The sequence below is a fragment of the Pangasianodon hypophthalmus genome, chromosome 13 (genome assembly GCF_027358585.1).
Source record: "Pangasianodon hypophthalmus isolate fPanHyp1 chromosome 13, fPanHyp1.pri, whole genome shotgun sequence".
Lineage (NCBI taxonomy): Eukaryota > Metazoa > Chordata > Actinopteri > Siluriformes > Pangasiidae > Pangasianodon > Pangasianodon hypophthalmus.
Genome location: NC_069722.1, coordinates 14493195 through 14509451, shown reverse-complemented (window position 1 = coordinate 14509451; position 16257 = coordinate 14493195). Strand labels below are relative to the sequence as shown.

The window sequence follows — 16257 nt, the reverse complement described above, 5'->3', positions numbered from 1 at the left end:
ATTTTTAGTCATAAATTAAGCAGAAATATTAACAAAAGCAAATGACATTTACACAAACTTCAAATAATATGTGTAAACTTTCCTTTTTTAATATGTGTAAACTTATTTACAGTTTACAGATGTTACGTAATGCAGTAAACCCATGGTTCTCAAAGTGTTCTCCATGAAGTATAGCCAGGGTGATTTCTTACAGTATCGGATATAACAACACACCATTATCAAAGTTATTATATTCATAATTGAGTCATTGTAGTTATTATCTTGCTTGACTGATCACTAAAATTGAATGTTTTTAATCCAAACCTCAATAATTAAAAAAAAAAAAAAAAACTGAATTGAAAGAAAACTTAGAAATACAAAGGAATAGAAAGCTCTATGGCTCTGCCAAGTAGCCATTTAAATGAGCGTAATATTTGAAAAGTTGGATTAATATTCATAAAGTAAATCTGCACTGAGGTGGTCCATGGATTTATTTTGTTTATTTATTTATTTTACACAGTTAAAGAGGTCTCTGGCTGGAAAAAACTGAGAATCCCAGCAGCAAATAATACTAAGGGAACCTTATTCAAAAGATTTGCCAAAAACTATATTCTAATATTATCAAATATTTTAAAATGTTTAATTTAAAACATATTGTAATGTGTATCTTTGAGCTGAATACCGTACCGAGGTATACTGTTTTTATATATCTGAATCACTTTGAGCTGTAGTCTTAAGTGATACTGCAGTCTTAAGTGATACTATGGCAGTTGCATGGCAAGTTGCGTAAGGTGTAGTTTGCCTAACACAAAGGCTCGTCTGATTTAGATGTGATTCTGGCTTTAGACTTAATTCTATTTTCTAGCACGACCTTGATGAGCGAAGAGCAGAATTAAGTCCAGCATCACTGTCAGACAATTTGAATTAACCACAATATGTCATACTAAATTTATGTCTTGTGTAAATACACTCAAAAATCTATAGAATATCATTTGAAGCCAATATTAAATACATACGTATGACATTACTAATTAATTAATAGTATCGTCCCTTCAAATTCCATGTATTTTTTTCCTCCCATGGAGGTCATTAAAGGAGACAGCGTCTTAATCTGAGGACTGAATTTAAAATTTTGTTTTACATACACCTAGGCTAAATATATTCTATCTCAGTTACTCACAAGTCTACAAATTTCATGTTACTTTACATTTCATCTGGCAGGTCAATTAGAGCATCTACTTTGTTCACATCTTAAAACAATTAATTAGAGACAGATTTAATTCAGCTTTAATTCACCAGTGGGTCAAAAATTTCCATACACCAAGTTGACTGTCTTTTTAAACAGTCTTTAATATTCCAGAAATTGATGTAATGATTTTTGGAAGCTTCTGATTGGCCAACTGACATAAGTGTAAGTTAATTGGGAGTCTATTTGTGGCAATATTAGGGCCTACATTTAGAGCCAGTGTATACCTTGATACCATGGAAAAATCCAAGCAACTCAGAAAAAGAAAAAAAAAAACCTGCGGATCTCCACATGTCCAGTTTCTTGGCACAAAGAGGCACAAATTAACCCCCAGTGATGAACGAACTTCAGTCCAAAAGGTTCAACTGAACCCCAAGACAACAACAAAGGAACTGGTGAAGGAGCTGGAGAAAAAGCCAGACTGAACTTTTGCAGGTGATCACCAGCCTTTTGGAGGAGTGGTCTCTGGTCAGATGAAAAAAATTAAACTGTTTGCCCATAATGATTCGAGTATGATTATAGAGTATGATTATGTATGGAGGAAAAAGGGTGAGGCTTTTAATCTGAAGGACACCATCACAGCTGTGAAGCATGAGGATGGCAGCATCATGCTGTTAGTGTTTTTCTGGAAGAGGGACTGGTGCACTTCAGAAAATAGATGATATCATAAAGTAGATGGATTATCTAGAAATACTGAAGCAAAACCTCAAGACATCAGCGAAAAGATTAAAACTCAGTCTTCCAACAGGACAATGACCCTAAGCATACCTCCAAAGTTATAACAAAATGGCTTAAATATAACAAAGTGAAAGTGTGAGTGGCCATTGCAAAGCCCTAAACTAAATCCCATAGAAAAATTAAAAGTTCAGTAAACTGAACTAAAAAATCTCCAAGCAACGAGGTTCACATGGGCAAAAATTCTGGCAACATATTGTGAGAAGCTTGTGGAAGGCTACCTCAAGCATTTGTTTCAAATTCAAGCAAGTAAAGGCAATGCCACCAAATACTAACAAAATGTATGTAAACTTTTGACCCACTGAAAATCTGATATAGTAAATAAAACTGAATTTTATATATATATATTATATAGGTACTGTAATTAGCATAACACAGGAATGATATGGCAGCATGAAATTTTGAGTTCTGTCTTTAATCTAGGTGTGAGTAAACTTTTGGCCTCAACTGTAAGTAACCCACTCAAACTGAAATTGTGCAAGAAAAACGGATGCGAGTTACATCTGCAGTCTGAATACTGATGTGTGCAATTACTCAGCAGTAACTCCTCACTACATGCACTCGACTCAACTCTGAACTCTCCCAAAGTGAACTGTAACCGATAAGTGCTTGCTAGGTTTATCCTTTACATCATGGGCACGTTTTCTTTAGAGTACAGTGCATCAGCTTAACATATAAGACAGGTCAAAACAGGAAATTAAAAGCATTATAAAATAGCCAACATCTCACATATGATTTCATTATGATTACTGATGTCCATTTAGTGTCTTTTGGCTACATAATTTGTGTCCAGATGATAGAAATAAATAAAATTAAATAGTTTTCATGTCCAAAAAGGGTGCTGGCTCGAGTGCTACTTTGTAAGCTACTGAATATTGATTGTTGAAACCATATTGTTAAATTAAGTCAAATTTGATAAATTAATGAAGTGATTAATTTGATAACTAGGACGTTTCCTACAGCAAGAGTAGGCTGACTCTGAATACTTTCACCAGCATAAATATTGATGTATCTTTTGAAAAAAGAAAGTCGCCAACTCTGAATCCAGCCCACTATGAATAATAAACAGATGAATAAATGTTCATGTAAAAATAAACGTACTATATACTGGAATTCAGCTATCAGTTTGGGTCTCAGCTCACAGAACACAACAGGAAGCAACTCAGCATTGCTCCAGTAGAGGGCCAACCAATCTCACAGATACATCCTGCTTCTTTACTATGGCAACAAGCAATAACAATTACACACAGACATGCAATTTTGTATTATAACAATTGCTGCAATGTCGAAGAGGGCAACCTATAATTTTGACGCATGCAGAACTCAACTTCGCTGTTCATTCCTCTCCAGATGTGTGAAACATCTCTAGGGAATGCCGACTGATGACACACAACCTCAGTGTCATTTCTCAATCATATCGCAACAATCCCTCGGGGTCGTACATTGTGTCCTTAGCCATGACCGTAGTGGGAAAGATTGCGTGAGCTTCCAGGGTACAAACAGGGTACAAAAGAGTGCTGTCTTCTTATAGTCATTGAAAAACTTCTGCTCTGAGGTATTATACATAAAAATCGGTTTCAACCTAAAAATAAAAAAACCCTATGAAAATGCTTACTTAGAATATCGATTTACATTAATTATTGTCAACAGAAAGTTTCAGCCTAATGTGTGATTTGTACTGAATACTATATGCATCAATGTGTCTGTATTTTGCACTGTATTGCATTGAGGGTAATGGAGAGTGGGGCATATGCATATGTACAAGATGTAAAAAAAAAACCATGGATGTAATATATTTTACAGTAAAGCACAATCATTGTACTTTTTCACTTTATATCTAACTGTATGTTACTATGATTTCTTTAAGCCTCAAAAGATCCACTTTTGAAGAACTGAACTTAGTAGGTGCTCACACTGACACAGACCTTTTAACAGGCAAAAATAATAATAATAAAGAGTGAAGTTGAAAGAATAGTTCCAAGGTTAGAAGGTATACCGTTTTTGTAGTATGTAAAAAATATTCTGATTGTATAAATACAGAATGAGCAATCCCTACGATATGTACAGACTGAATAATTGCATAGTCTAGTGTGTTACAATGATAGTATACATATTTCAGAGTGTGTTCAAATTTAAAGAGCAAACATAACATTAACATATAACATGATCGTAACAGAACGATTAATGGCTGTTTGTTGTTTGTTTGTGATTTTAATGCATGTGATTTTTTCATAAAAAAACCCCAAGAAATCAATAACTACCATAAACTATAAGCACCACATAGAAATTGTCTTAGCAATTTTAATCTTTAGAGTCTTTAGCATTAAAAAATGATCTACTATAGCATATAGTATCTGTTATAGACACAGTATATAGTATATGTTATATTGTATGTTAAGACAGGAGATATTATGCTTTTCATAGAACAAATCACAACTATTTAACATCGCAAAGTTGTTTTGCACTATCCGATACGCTGAACCATGTCGTAACACACAGAAGTCAGACAGGGGAAATGATTCTAAAAGTCAGCAATTTGTGAAAACAGGAACAAAAAAAATGCTCACAATTAGTCTAGACTAGAAGACAAACTAAAGACTCTTTATTAGATTCATTACCAGAAGAAAAAGCATTACATTCTGCACAAGATACAATGTTTTTATAGTCACACTTTATATCTAATCTGTGTCTAATATTTGTGTAGTTACTAATAAACTAAACACAGACATAATGTAACTACTGAAGATGTTGCATTATGATAGTTTGATCGTTTTTTTCTGAACAAGTTATTATCATTTGTTAGAAACTAGTGTAAACAAAGGGGGATTTCACACTTTTCTCGAATACTTGAGTCTGCACCCAGGACTGATTGTGGGCTCTTCTGGGGCGGGGATCATAATTGCAGGTTTCTGTTCACAGTGATGAATTCATTCTGAGCCATAGACGGATTGCACAATTCCATATGTCACTCTTGTGCACACAGACTTGCAAAATGGTAGGCATTATTCTCATTTTTCACTTTTAAAAGAATAATTTAAACACTCAAGCGGTCAAATACAAACCAGTCCTGTTACTCAGTATTCTGTGCCGAGCACGGATAACTTCTACACCTGATGCAGACCGCACCGGGGTTTGATTGAAGCAAACCCCAAGACCATCACTTTCAAGAGGACCAGGTTAGTTCTCTAAACCACTCCCAGGCTCGAAAACAGCATTCACACTTCACCAATCATAACAAACTCTGGGCTTAAACCACATAAGAAGTGCTATTTTAATCAGATATTTAATTTTTTTCAGTGCATACTGAATAAACTTTTTTATAACCAATAACAAAACTTTGATGAATCATTTTATGTATTCCATAAAACAAAGAATTACCAAAATCTTCCAAAATATTAGACCGCTGACTTTCACTCAAAAGAGAGACAATATTTGTCTTGTTCCAACCTGTCAGTGTTGTAAAACTTTCTATTAAAACCTCAAATTTAATATTAAAATTTTAGAATTTGTTTTGTGACAGGCACCAGTTTATTTTTCCAACATCCTCAGTCACTTTTCCAGTTGTTAGGCCCAACCAGTTGCTCTTGTTCATTACATGAGGTATTAAGGTTCATAGTGACTCCCCCATTTTCGGCCTTGGTAAATCCCCCCCCCCCCCCCCCCCCCCCCCCCCCAAATCTTTCTTTCTTTATCAACGTGAAGTCTATATCAATACTTGTCTTATATATAAGCTTATTGCAATTCTTATTCTTTTTTCTTTTGTATAGTCTTTGTACAATGTCATGTTCACTGTATAATGTGTTATTCTGTAATTTATGTGCTTATATAGTGTGTGTATTGTCTTTTGTTCATCATACTTTATTTTATTTTAAACATAAAGGACACACTTTGCTTACAATCAGCCAAATACTGATCTGCAATAACACAATGACTGAAAACATTAGTGAAGTTCATCAACCTTTAATTTGATCATGTTGATTTTTTCACATTGACAGTTGAGAAATGTTTACTGAAATACTGAAAGAAATCACTAACATTGGTATGCCACTAACTTGATAGAAAGAAAAGTGAAACAAAATTTCAAGCAGAGACCCTGTGTGCAGGCGAATGCGATCAGATGTACTCTGGACGCACAACAAAAGTAAATCTATAGTCATCAGGGCAGGGATGGGGTAGACCCAAAGTGCTGTTGGTTGGAACTATAGCTTTGCCACTTTTAAAATCTTGGACATGGAACACAATGTTTTCAGCCTTGCATGAGAGAATTAACTTGTTGTTGTAGCGAATAGTTGTCTCATAATTATTCAGGCTGTACTGGCTATAGAGTCTGGCTACAGGCAAAGAGTCACAGTAGAAACCTTGGTTAGAGCATTCCCAGCTATTCTGAAGAACCTGCACTAGCCAATTGATTTTTTGCTGCCTGTAAATCACACTGTTATGGGCAGGAGTCGTAAATGAGACAGGATTAGAGCCAGAACCATACCTATAATTATAATGAGAGTTATAGCCACTGTTGGAAGTGTCATTGATGGCAGTGGCCCATGGCTCAGCAGTGTAGATCCTGGGCTGATAGTCTTCGAAGTTATTAAAACGTTCTTTGATCTTTGAGAAAGCCAGTGTATTGAATAGGAAGCCTTTCAGCAAAGCCCTGTGATAAAATGCTTCATTGCTTTGGTACATGCCTGAGCTGAACTGAATATCATAAAGTTTTTCTACTGGAATCATGGAGAAGCGAATGTGACTCAGTAGGCTGACCTTGTCTTCTAAACTAACTGTCTCTCCTTTCATTTTAATTGAGTCTTCTAGAGCCTGAAGCACAAAAAACTCATCTTTCACCACTAAATCTGAACGAGACAGAAGTGCCTTCATCATATGTATGGAGACAGTTTTCCATGCCGTAGAGTCAACAAGGAATTCAAAGTTCCAGGAGAGGTACTGAAGAACATTTTCCTGAAGCAGCATGTCCTTTGTACGGACACCATACTCATACAGGGACACTTGGGTACGGAAGGTACTGTCCTGAGGAAGGAGCAAAGTAAAGACTTTGCCTATCTCCTTCAACAGCTGCTCCAACTGGTAGATATAGGATAGCTGGTGTAGGCACTGGGCTGAAGAGATGGTGACGTCAATCTTGCGTGTGTACAGATACCTGCAAGGAACTGCATGTCATGAGATCTAAAAACAAGAATCTTGCTGGATGGGTTAATTCAGTCAGTAGAACTTACCTCAAGAAGCTGGAGATATGGGGATGGCAGACTTCGCTAATTTCAACTGTGAGGTTGTTAGAGCTATTAGAAATATTAAATTGAGGGTAGAGAGAGAAAATTAGCCTATGGACACAAATTGTCTTCTGTCCAGCTTGGTCATCACTGGGGTCACGGACCAGAACGCTGAAATCGCAGTTGTCCCCACTATCAAAAAGTCTCCCGAGCTTTTCAGACAGACCCAGGCTGTGGTCCAGTTGGAACTTACGGCTGTTGTCCATATCTTTTCCTGTAAATATTTGAATCAAAGCAGATGAAGGACCCAGACCTAACACTAATTCCTGAAAGCTAACAAAACAGATTCATTTAATTTTAAGGCGAAAACAATTTTATGACTGAGAATGCTGAAGATATACGGCACATTTATCTATGAGATGGCTTACCACTTTCACAGACCACCCCTGCATCCTCTTTGTGAGCACAGTCAGTAACACTCCAGCCTTTAAAATGACAGCTGGACAAAAAGCTCTCTGATCCCTTGCAGTTCACATCATCAAGCCAAATAGGACCAGAACCTAAAACAAAATCCCATCTAATTAACTATATTAATAATTCATTTATTCATTCATTCATTCATTCATCTGCAATAACCACTTCTTAATTTAGAACTTGCCTTCTCCGAATGTTCCTCCTGGTATGGCTGAGACAGCTCCAGGGAAACCAAGCTGCTGGCACACTACCTGGGCCTCATTCAGGGTCCAACCATCATCACAGACTGTCCCCCATTGGCCATCGTGGTACACCTCCACGCGACCTTTATTGGGCAGGTCACCTCCCACCAACCGCAATCCACCCTCCACGGGTGGTCCCTTTTTCTGGACATCTGCAATTTGACATTATGTCCAAATTGTATAAATTGTATAAAATGTAAAAATAAATATGTATAAATTGGCATTTTTTTGTAGAAAAACTGCTCTTTCTGTGCCAGAGGTGTTACGTTCCTCTAAGTAGACACCTTAATTTAGTGCAACATTTACAAACAAAAAAACAACAATAACAAAAAAAAACTTGTATGCAATAAAAATGTTATACTGTTTGAAATTTTAACATACTGACCAAATAGATTCCAGCCCTGTGTGGAGACATGAAGAGACAGCAGCGTCCAGATGACAAAACAAATTCTAGATGACACCATTTTAGGAGAAACTATAAAAACAAACATTAACAACTTAAGCATGACAAAAGAACCTAAAAACCTTCCAATAGAACTAAGAAAACTTTCAACAAAACTATTTTTACATGAGTATATTCATCAGAAAGAGAACTGGAGCTTACCTTTAGAGTAATAAGAAGGACTAATGAAACCTATGGCATGAAATCTCCTTTGTATAGGTCCACTAGTGTTCAGTCAGAGCACTGAGCTGCACTAAGTTTCGTTTCACAGAAAACATAAAGAAGGAGGTGGGTTTATTGCAGAAGTTAGTTCTAGAATGTCCACAAAAGTGCTGAGATCAAATTACGTGCTTTACCAAAGACAATTGGAAGTTGGGGTTGTTCAGAATAAAACATGCTGAGACAAAGTCCACTCCTGTCTTTCGTTCTACTTTCAGGTTCTAAGCATGCCCTGAAAACACCTTCCACACCTACATTTGGTTTCTTGTTTAGCAGCGCACATATATGTGCGGCATTTTAGGAAACCCTTTACATGGTAAAATGTTGATTTTTTTCAACTGCACGAAGTTAACAGTTTCTTAGGTGTACATAATAAATAGGTGTATAGTTTTATGTATACAAAGAAAATGAAATTTACTGTACATGAAATAATGAAAGCTAAAGTTCTTTATCTATAAAGTTAGTGTAGCATTTTCAGGATCTACTTCTGCTAGCAGAGCAAAAATTAAACTAAACGTTTAGCCATATTGTGTCTAAAATGTCAGTTTCTTATTAATACTTTCTTGTTTTGAATTGTAGTATAAAAGCGATATTGCAGTCACGGTTGTGTGGTTATACTGAATTTTGGCATGGCTGTGATTAGCTAATGGCAACTGGCCTGCAGCCTCATGCCTATGGTCAAATCACAGCTGTGCCAAAATTCAGGATAACCACACTCTTGCTTGTGCAATATTTATTAAATATATCTTTTTTTTTTTTTTTTTTTTTTTTGCTAAATCATATTACATTTTACAACAAAGAAAAAACTTTATTTCCTTCTTCAGCCCACAGTTTCTATCCCTGAATTTTTTTTGGCCTTTCAAAAGTGTTGAGTGGGAGTGTTGGCCTATACGCAAGAAAATCTAGCAAGTTTGGAGGCATGAACTACATCAACCTAAATGCATGCATAAAGCAGCTCTGAATATTGCCCTCAGAATTAAAGTGTTAAGGTATATTTGGTGCCTGCTGAGAACTTTAGGCAATTTAGACACTTCAGTCTAACTAAATTATGAAAGCTTAAGCTGACTACAAACTTTCCTTTCACAGTTTCCTCAATTTACTGGATTTGGTTCACCAAAGCTGTAGAGTACAGCTGTACAGAGATTGTTCACGCTATTTCCTTTCTAAATCTGACCCAATCAGTCTGTAACTTTTGTCTTAATGAAATATAATTTCCTAACAATCACTATTTCTTGATTTCAACATTTTGTCAGACAACTAGCCAAAAGCATTTAGTGCTAATCTTCAGAGGGGTAAATGTACAAGTCTTGAGGGACTCATTGTCTGGTCTGCCAGTCTCCTCATGCACAGACTGTGAAATGTGCTGGTCACCCTGCTCAATTTTCCATGTGTTTTTTTAACTTGCAAGGATCTGGAGAAAGGATGCTTGTATCAGATAGATTTTCTTCTAGCAAATGAAATCATCCAAAGAAATGTGACAAGGTGAGATTTCCTGCCTTCCTCCTTTGTGCCAATGAGTATTTGACTGTATACTATAAAAGTGACTGCAGAAGTGTGCATGCTACTGAAAACTCGAGACACGGCCTTCAGGTCAGACGACAAGGCAGCTCTCTGCACAGCGAAGACCCACACGTCCAGGGCCATCAGAAAGGCAAAGTGAAACTATGCACAAAGAATCCAGAGGCACTTTCTTAACACCAAGGACACCCGGCCTATGTGGCAAGGTATTCAGGCCATCATGGACTACAAAGCAACATTACATGCCTGTGATGGTGATGCCTCACTCTCAGGTGCACTGAACAATTTCTTTACATGGTTCTAAGCACAGAACAACATGCTGGTAGGGAAGATACCCCAAGTTCCACTGACCAAATACTCTGTCTGTCTGCAGTGGACATCAGGAAAACTGTCCAGGGTTATCCCACACAGAGCTGCTGGTCCTGACAGCATACCTGGTGAGGTGCTCAGGGAACTGTTTGACTTGCAGATATCCTGACAGACATCTTCACCATTTCTGTGAGCCAGGCAGTGGTACTTGTTTGCGTTAAGATGACCACCTTCATCCCTGTTCCAAAGAAATTGTCTGGATCCTGCCTTGATAACTACCGGCCACTCACACATATCATCATGAAGTGCTTTGAGTGGCTAGTCATGAAACACATAAAGAGCAGTCTTCCCACCACACTGGGCCCTTTCCAGTATGCCTACTGCCCTAACCACTCAACAGAAGATGCCATATCTGCTGCTATCCACCTTTCTCTGATCCACCTGGACCAAAAGGACAATTATGTGAGGATGCTGTTCATAAACTTCAGTTCAGCATTCAACACAATCATCCCATAGCAACTCATAGAAAAGCTGAGCCTGCTGGGTTTGAACACCTCCTTCTACAACTGGATCCTAGACTTTCTGACTGTGTTCGCTGATAATTTTGCTGATAATAGCTGATAATACTACAGTTGTGGGCTCTAATTAGCAACAGTAATGAGTCAGCATACAGGGAGGAGATGAACCAGTTCACAGAATGGTGCAAAAACAACAATCTATCCCTCAATGTCGATAAAACCAAAAAGATCATTATTGACCTCAGGGAGGACCCAAGTGGATCACTCACCACTGTATATCAAAGGAGCAACTATGGACAGAGTCAAAAGCTCCAAGTTTCTTAGTGTGCACATCACAGAGGACCTCTCCAGGACTCTCAACACCACCTGCCTAGCCAAGAAAGACCAGCAGTGCCTTCACTTCCTGTGGAGGTTGAAGAGAGCTAATCTCCCACCTCGCATCCTTAACACCTTCTACAAGGGGAGAATAGAGAGCATCCTAACCAGCTGTCTCACTGTTTGGTGTGGAAGCTACACAATTTCAGACAGCAAAACAATATAGTGAATAGTGATAACAGCTGAAAAGATCATTGGGGTCTCTCTACCTACCACTGATGTCTCTAACAGCAACCGATGCATCTGTAAGGCCAGAAGCATTGTGGATGACCCCTCTCACACCTCTCATGGACTCTTCACCCTCCTGCCATCTGGTAGTAGGTACCAGAGCGTCTGTGCTACCAACACCAGACTCTAAAACTGCAGTCAACACTCACATGGACTGGTCAAAACCCTAACTCAGTATGACTCTAGTACGAACATCATTGTACATTGAACATCATCTGCACTTTGTAATGCTGCTATGGGACACTTTTACACTTATAAGACTCTTTTAGCTGCCACCTTTCACCCAATATTGCTGCTAAACTTATTATTGCACTATACTACACAATAGTTTACAGACTAATTTTCGCATGCAAAACACTGTTCTGTTTTCCTGTCTATTAAATATTAATATTTTGTGCATTTACTGTTCTTTGCATTTATTGGGGTTTTTTCCACTCGTCTCACATTGTCATGTATCTGCAGAAGCACACTGTTATGTATCCTGAAGAAATGACATTTTGTTTCAATGTATACTAGGTATACAGAGGAATGAAAATTAAAAACCCAGTTGTTTTGATTTGACTTAATTCTATAGTGAAATAATACACTATGGAGATGATTTGTAAGTAGAAGTTGCCAGCCATAATATTAGTGGCCATAACATTTGTTTTGGCAGTATTATGGCTGGCAGCTTCTACTTATGTATCATGCTTTAGTTGTTAAGGGCTTTGAAGTACTGAACAGAAAGTTGTGAGTTTAACTGCCAGCTGAGAGTACTCCAGTTTCTTACCAGAAACAGGCTGGTAGGTGGATTGGTGACTCTAAATTCCCTGCTAGATATGAGTAAGCATGCAAACGTATGTGTGATGCCCTGTGAAGTTTCAATCCGAGTGTGTTCCTGTCTTGAGCCTAGTTTTCCCAGGCCAGGCTCCAAATCCACCATAAACTTGACATAATGTGGTTACTGAAAATGAATAAACAAATGAATGAATTAATATAGCCAGTTCCTAGGGCAGTTCCTCCCACAACTATGCATCAGTGTCACTTATTTTGAATCTGTGTTCAGTTTATTTTTAATTACTTATTTTCACTAGGTGAACTAGTGTGCACTCTGGTGGAGAAGGAACTGAGATGTATCTTCTGCAGTGAGGCAATGGCCCCACCTATTGGAAAATGTACAGTAGACAAGGTTAAAATATTGTGTTGCAGCAGATATTTAACAGTCCTGAAGTTAACTTTGGCAGTGGCATTACCTACAGCCTTATACTATATGTATACATTGAAATTACTGCATTTAATCACTTAATAAAAGAGTGAATTGATCAAATAAAATGTTTACCATTAAATACAATCCTGTAGCATCTAATGACAGTTATAATATTATAGTGTTAATTAATCAAAACAAATTAGCTTTACACCAGAGATGCAGTAATTTTTGTGGTTAAAATGTAAATGTTTCTGGACTACAGTTCCATACAATGTCATTTTAAGTATAGTGACAACATTGCGATTCTGTAGTTTGGCCACTGGACTAGACTCCAGAAACTGATGTAATGACTTTTAGAAGCCAATTGCCATAATTAGGAGTTAATTGGGAGTGCACATGTGGCTGTAAAAGGGCCTACCTTTAAAGCCAGTGCCTTTTTGCCCTTGATACCATGGGCAAATCCTAGCAACTTAGCCAAGACCCCAGAAAATTATTGTGGACCTCCACAAGTCCAGTTTTCAAACAACTAAAGGTACCACAAGTATCTGCACAAACAATTATATGCAAATATAAAAATCTTGAAACCAAGACACTGCATCATTTAGGAAATTTATCTAATCTGATATAGTAAATAAAAGCTGAAATAATTTTTTTTTTTAGCTATCATTTTGAAATTACCTCTGGAATGGAAATTAAATAGGTATAGTACCTTAATTGACTTAACATAGGCAAAGTATGGTAACATTAAATGTGTGGAGTTTTGAAATGTTTGTCTTTAGCCTAGGCGTATATAAACCTTTGGGCTAAAATGTACCTTTAATTTTATAGTGCATCCGAGAGAGAGAGAGCTGTGTGTTAGAGAGGGAAATACCAGAAGTTAATCTAGCTAAAAGAAAGAACCATCGTATTTGATAACTCTAACCAAGCTAGGGCAATCAACCTATTTCCAATCCTTCCTACCTTCCACTGACCGCAGTCAACCCTCCTGAGGTGGTCCCTTTTTCTACATAGCTGCAAATTGGCATTATGTAGTTCAAATTAAGAATTAAGTACAATTAAATAAATAATTATATAAAACCTACTTAACATTTTTTTGTTTAAAAATTATTCGGTGCCATAAATGTTGGTGTCCTCCAGTTATCTATCTTCATTTAATATACTAATGTTAAAAAATGAACAAATATGGAATAAAATATATAAGGAATGCATACAGACCAAATACACTCCAGTCCTATGTGGAGATATGAAGAGACAGCAGAGTCGAGATGACAAAAGTAAATCTACATGACAACATTTTCTGTAAAAAATAAACAGTAACAACTTAAGAATGACAGAGAACTTAGAAACCCAGAAAATGTCCAACAGAGCTATTTTTACATGAATATATTCTGGAGAAAGGGAACCGTATCCAACCTCTGAAGTAATAAAAAAGGATTATGAAAGCTGTCATAAAATCTATGTTATATAGGTCCATCAATGCCCTGCCAAAGCAGTGTGCTGCACTAGGTTTTGTTTGACAAAAGCATATAGAAGAAGGTGTGTTTATTGCACAATTGAGGCAAAGTCTAGCATGTGCAAACAAAATGCTGTTAGGCTGCAGAGATGCTGCAGTTGCAAGTTATGCTTTTATTTAAACAGACCAGCAAACAGACAAGCAAACAATTCCAAGCAGTGAGGCAAAAAGCATAATCAAAAAACAGGCAGAAAGTCAAGAGATTGGCAAACAAAGTGAACAGGGCATAACCAGAATCGAGAAACAAAGGCTTGGTATGTCATGTACGGAACACTAGACAATACTCTGCATCATGAGAATGTTTGTGGGGGCTCCCTCACTCTCCATCTCTCTCCCTCACTCTCTGTCGAGCTACACATGCTACTTCTGAGATGCCAGTGATCCTGACCCCTTCTGCTCCCCGGACCTGCCTGACCCATCCTGATTTCCCTTCTGCTCCTCCTCACTGCTTGACCCATCCTGATGCCCTACTTCTGGTTGGAGTTCTCATCGGTTGAGTTCGCTCGCTGCTGCTGGGGCCCCATGTGGACGGCCTGAAGAACTGTTTGGATTGCTGGGGATGGTGCCACCTGGGGGCTGTGGAGATGGCTTGGGGATCACCTATGGGGAGCTGTACTGTAATGGCTTGGGAGTGCGATTGCTGTAGTGGCTTTGGGGCTGCGGTTGCCATGAGCACCTTCGTACTCAGGACTCCATCAGTGGACAGTGGATAGATTTTAACCAACCGGACTTCTTGCAAAAACTGTGAAGAATTTACTGGTTGCACAATTGCACTATTTGTCCATATAGTACACAATAATAGAAGAGATTTATTTATAATTGCACTATCCGTTGCACCCAGATGAGGATGGGTTCCCTTTTGAGCCTGGTTCCACTCAAGGTTTCTTCCTCATATTGTCTCAGGGAGTTTTTCCTTGCCACCGTCACCTCTGGCTTGCTCATTAGGGATAAATTCATATATTTACAATTTACTTTTTGTGAATCCATTTATTTCTGTTAAGCTGCTTTGTGACAGTGTCCATTGTTAAAAGTGCTATACAAATAAAATTGAATTGAATTGAATTTATATAGTGTGTGTGTGTGTGTGCCAGGTACAAACAATCAGTAATTAGGTGAGAGTGAATGTAATGTTTAAATCCATTTCTGCAAAATTGAGTTTGTTGACGATTCCGGCATTGACATGACAGAACCCCACCCGAAGTACTCATATCCGGGAGCAGAGCTCTTCCTGAGTCTGCCTGAATGTGGAGAATGTGGAGTTGGGCGATCTGGGCGATGGGTAGGAAATTCTCTGCAAAGAAGGGGAGCTAGACCATCTTGAGTTAGCATTCCATGGAAACAAGTGGGGCTGGTAGCCAAGCATGCATTGGAACAGGATGAGCTGAATGGCAGAGTGTCTGAGAGAATTCTGGGTGTGCTCAGCTCAAGAAAGGAATCGCACCCAGTTCTCAAAAACGTATATAGAGTGGTGACTCAGTATATGAAATATATATAATTTCTTTTGTTTGTGCAGACATATGGTAGAAATGTGGGTTTATTTTGGAGCTCAGTAAGGTAGTTGGGATAAAACTGAATAGTTCATCTTCCATTAGCATCATGTTAATGAACTGCTGTTTTTTAAGTCGTGTGAGCATGGTTTCCAGGTGCCAAACGTATTGCAGATATATATGCAAATCTGAAATGTGCAGTGCTATTAACTTGTTTCCCCTGAAAGATTGAGAGTTATATCAAGTTATTATTATTATTATTATTATTATTATTATATACACAAGCTCCAGAGAGCTATTCTTTAACCCTTGTATTATGTTGGGGGAAAAAAGACATCCATAATGTCACACAGTTTAAATACACACAAAAACAGGCAAAGAGTCAGGTCAGAATAGTAAAACTGTATTATGCATTGTCAGGAAATTTTTTAAAAATGAACAACAAATAGTATATACAATGCACCACATTTAACAAATATTTAATAGACGTATTTCTTCACATACCGTAACATTTTGATAACACCGTTAATGAGCGCAATGTAAGTGTGTGCTTTCAGCAGATGTATT

The 16257-nt window shown here is 37.6% G+C and overlaps 1 protein-coding gene across 3 annotated transcripts; it reads right to left on the bottom strand.

Annotated features, from left to right (window-relative positions):
• Positions 1-5904: 5904 nt before the first annotated feature.
• LOC113527904 (galectin-3-binding protein A) lies at positions 5905-14203 on the bottom strand. 3 transcript variants are annotated; one of them, XM_053239439.1, is made up of 8 exons: positions 14104-14203; positions 13906-13987; positions 8500-8590; positions 8281-8370; positions 7838-8047; positions 7608-7739; positions 7186-7453; positions 5905-7109 (listed from the first exon to the last, which is right to left on the bottom strand). In XM_053239439.1, exons 4-8 carry the CDS (start codon positions 8357-8359, stop codon positions 6074-6076), a joined length of 1725 nt encoding a protein of 574 aa, XP_053095414.1. In that variant the 5' UTR covers positions 8360-8370; positions 8500-8590; positions 13906-13987; positions 14104-14203; the 3' UTR covers positions 5905-6073. The 3 variants fall into 3 exon arrangements, with proteins under 3 accessions (XP_053095414.1, XP_026771872.2, XP_053095415.1); XM_026916071.3 differs by lacking the exon at positions 14104-14203 and having other exon boundaries at positions 13906-14050; XM_053239440.1 differs by lacking the exons at positions 13906-13987; positions 14104-14203 and adding an exon at positions 12274-12296.
• Positions 14204-16257: the final 2054 nt, after the last annotated feature.

Coding starts and splice junctions, on each gene's coding strand:
- LOC113527904 (XM_053239439.1), bottom strand. CDS start 8,359: ATGGTGTCATCTAGAATTTGTTTTGTCATCTGGACGCTGCTGTCTCTT. Junction 8,048..8,280: donor ACAGGGCTGGAATCTATTTG/GTCAGTATGTTA, acceptor GTCAAATTGCAG/ATGTCCAGAAAAAGGGACCA. Junction 7,110..7,185: donor CATATCTCCAGCTTCTTGAG/GTAAGTTCTACT, acceptor AGTTCCTTGCAG/GTATCTGTACACACGCAAGA.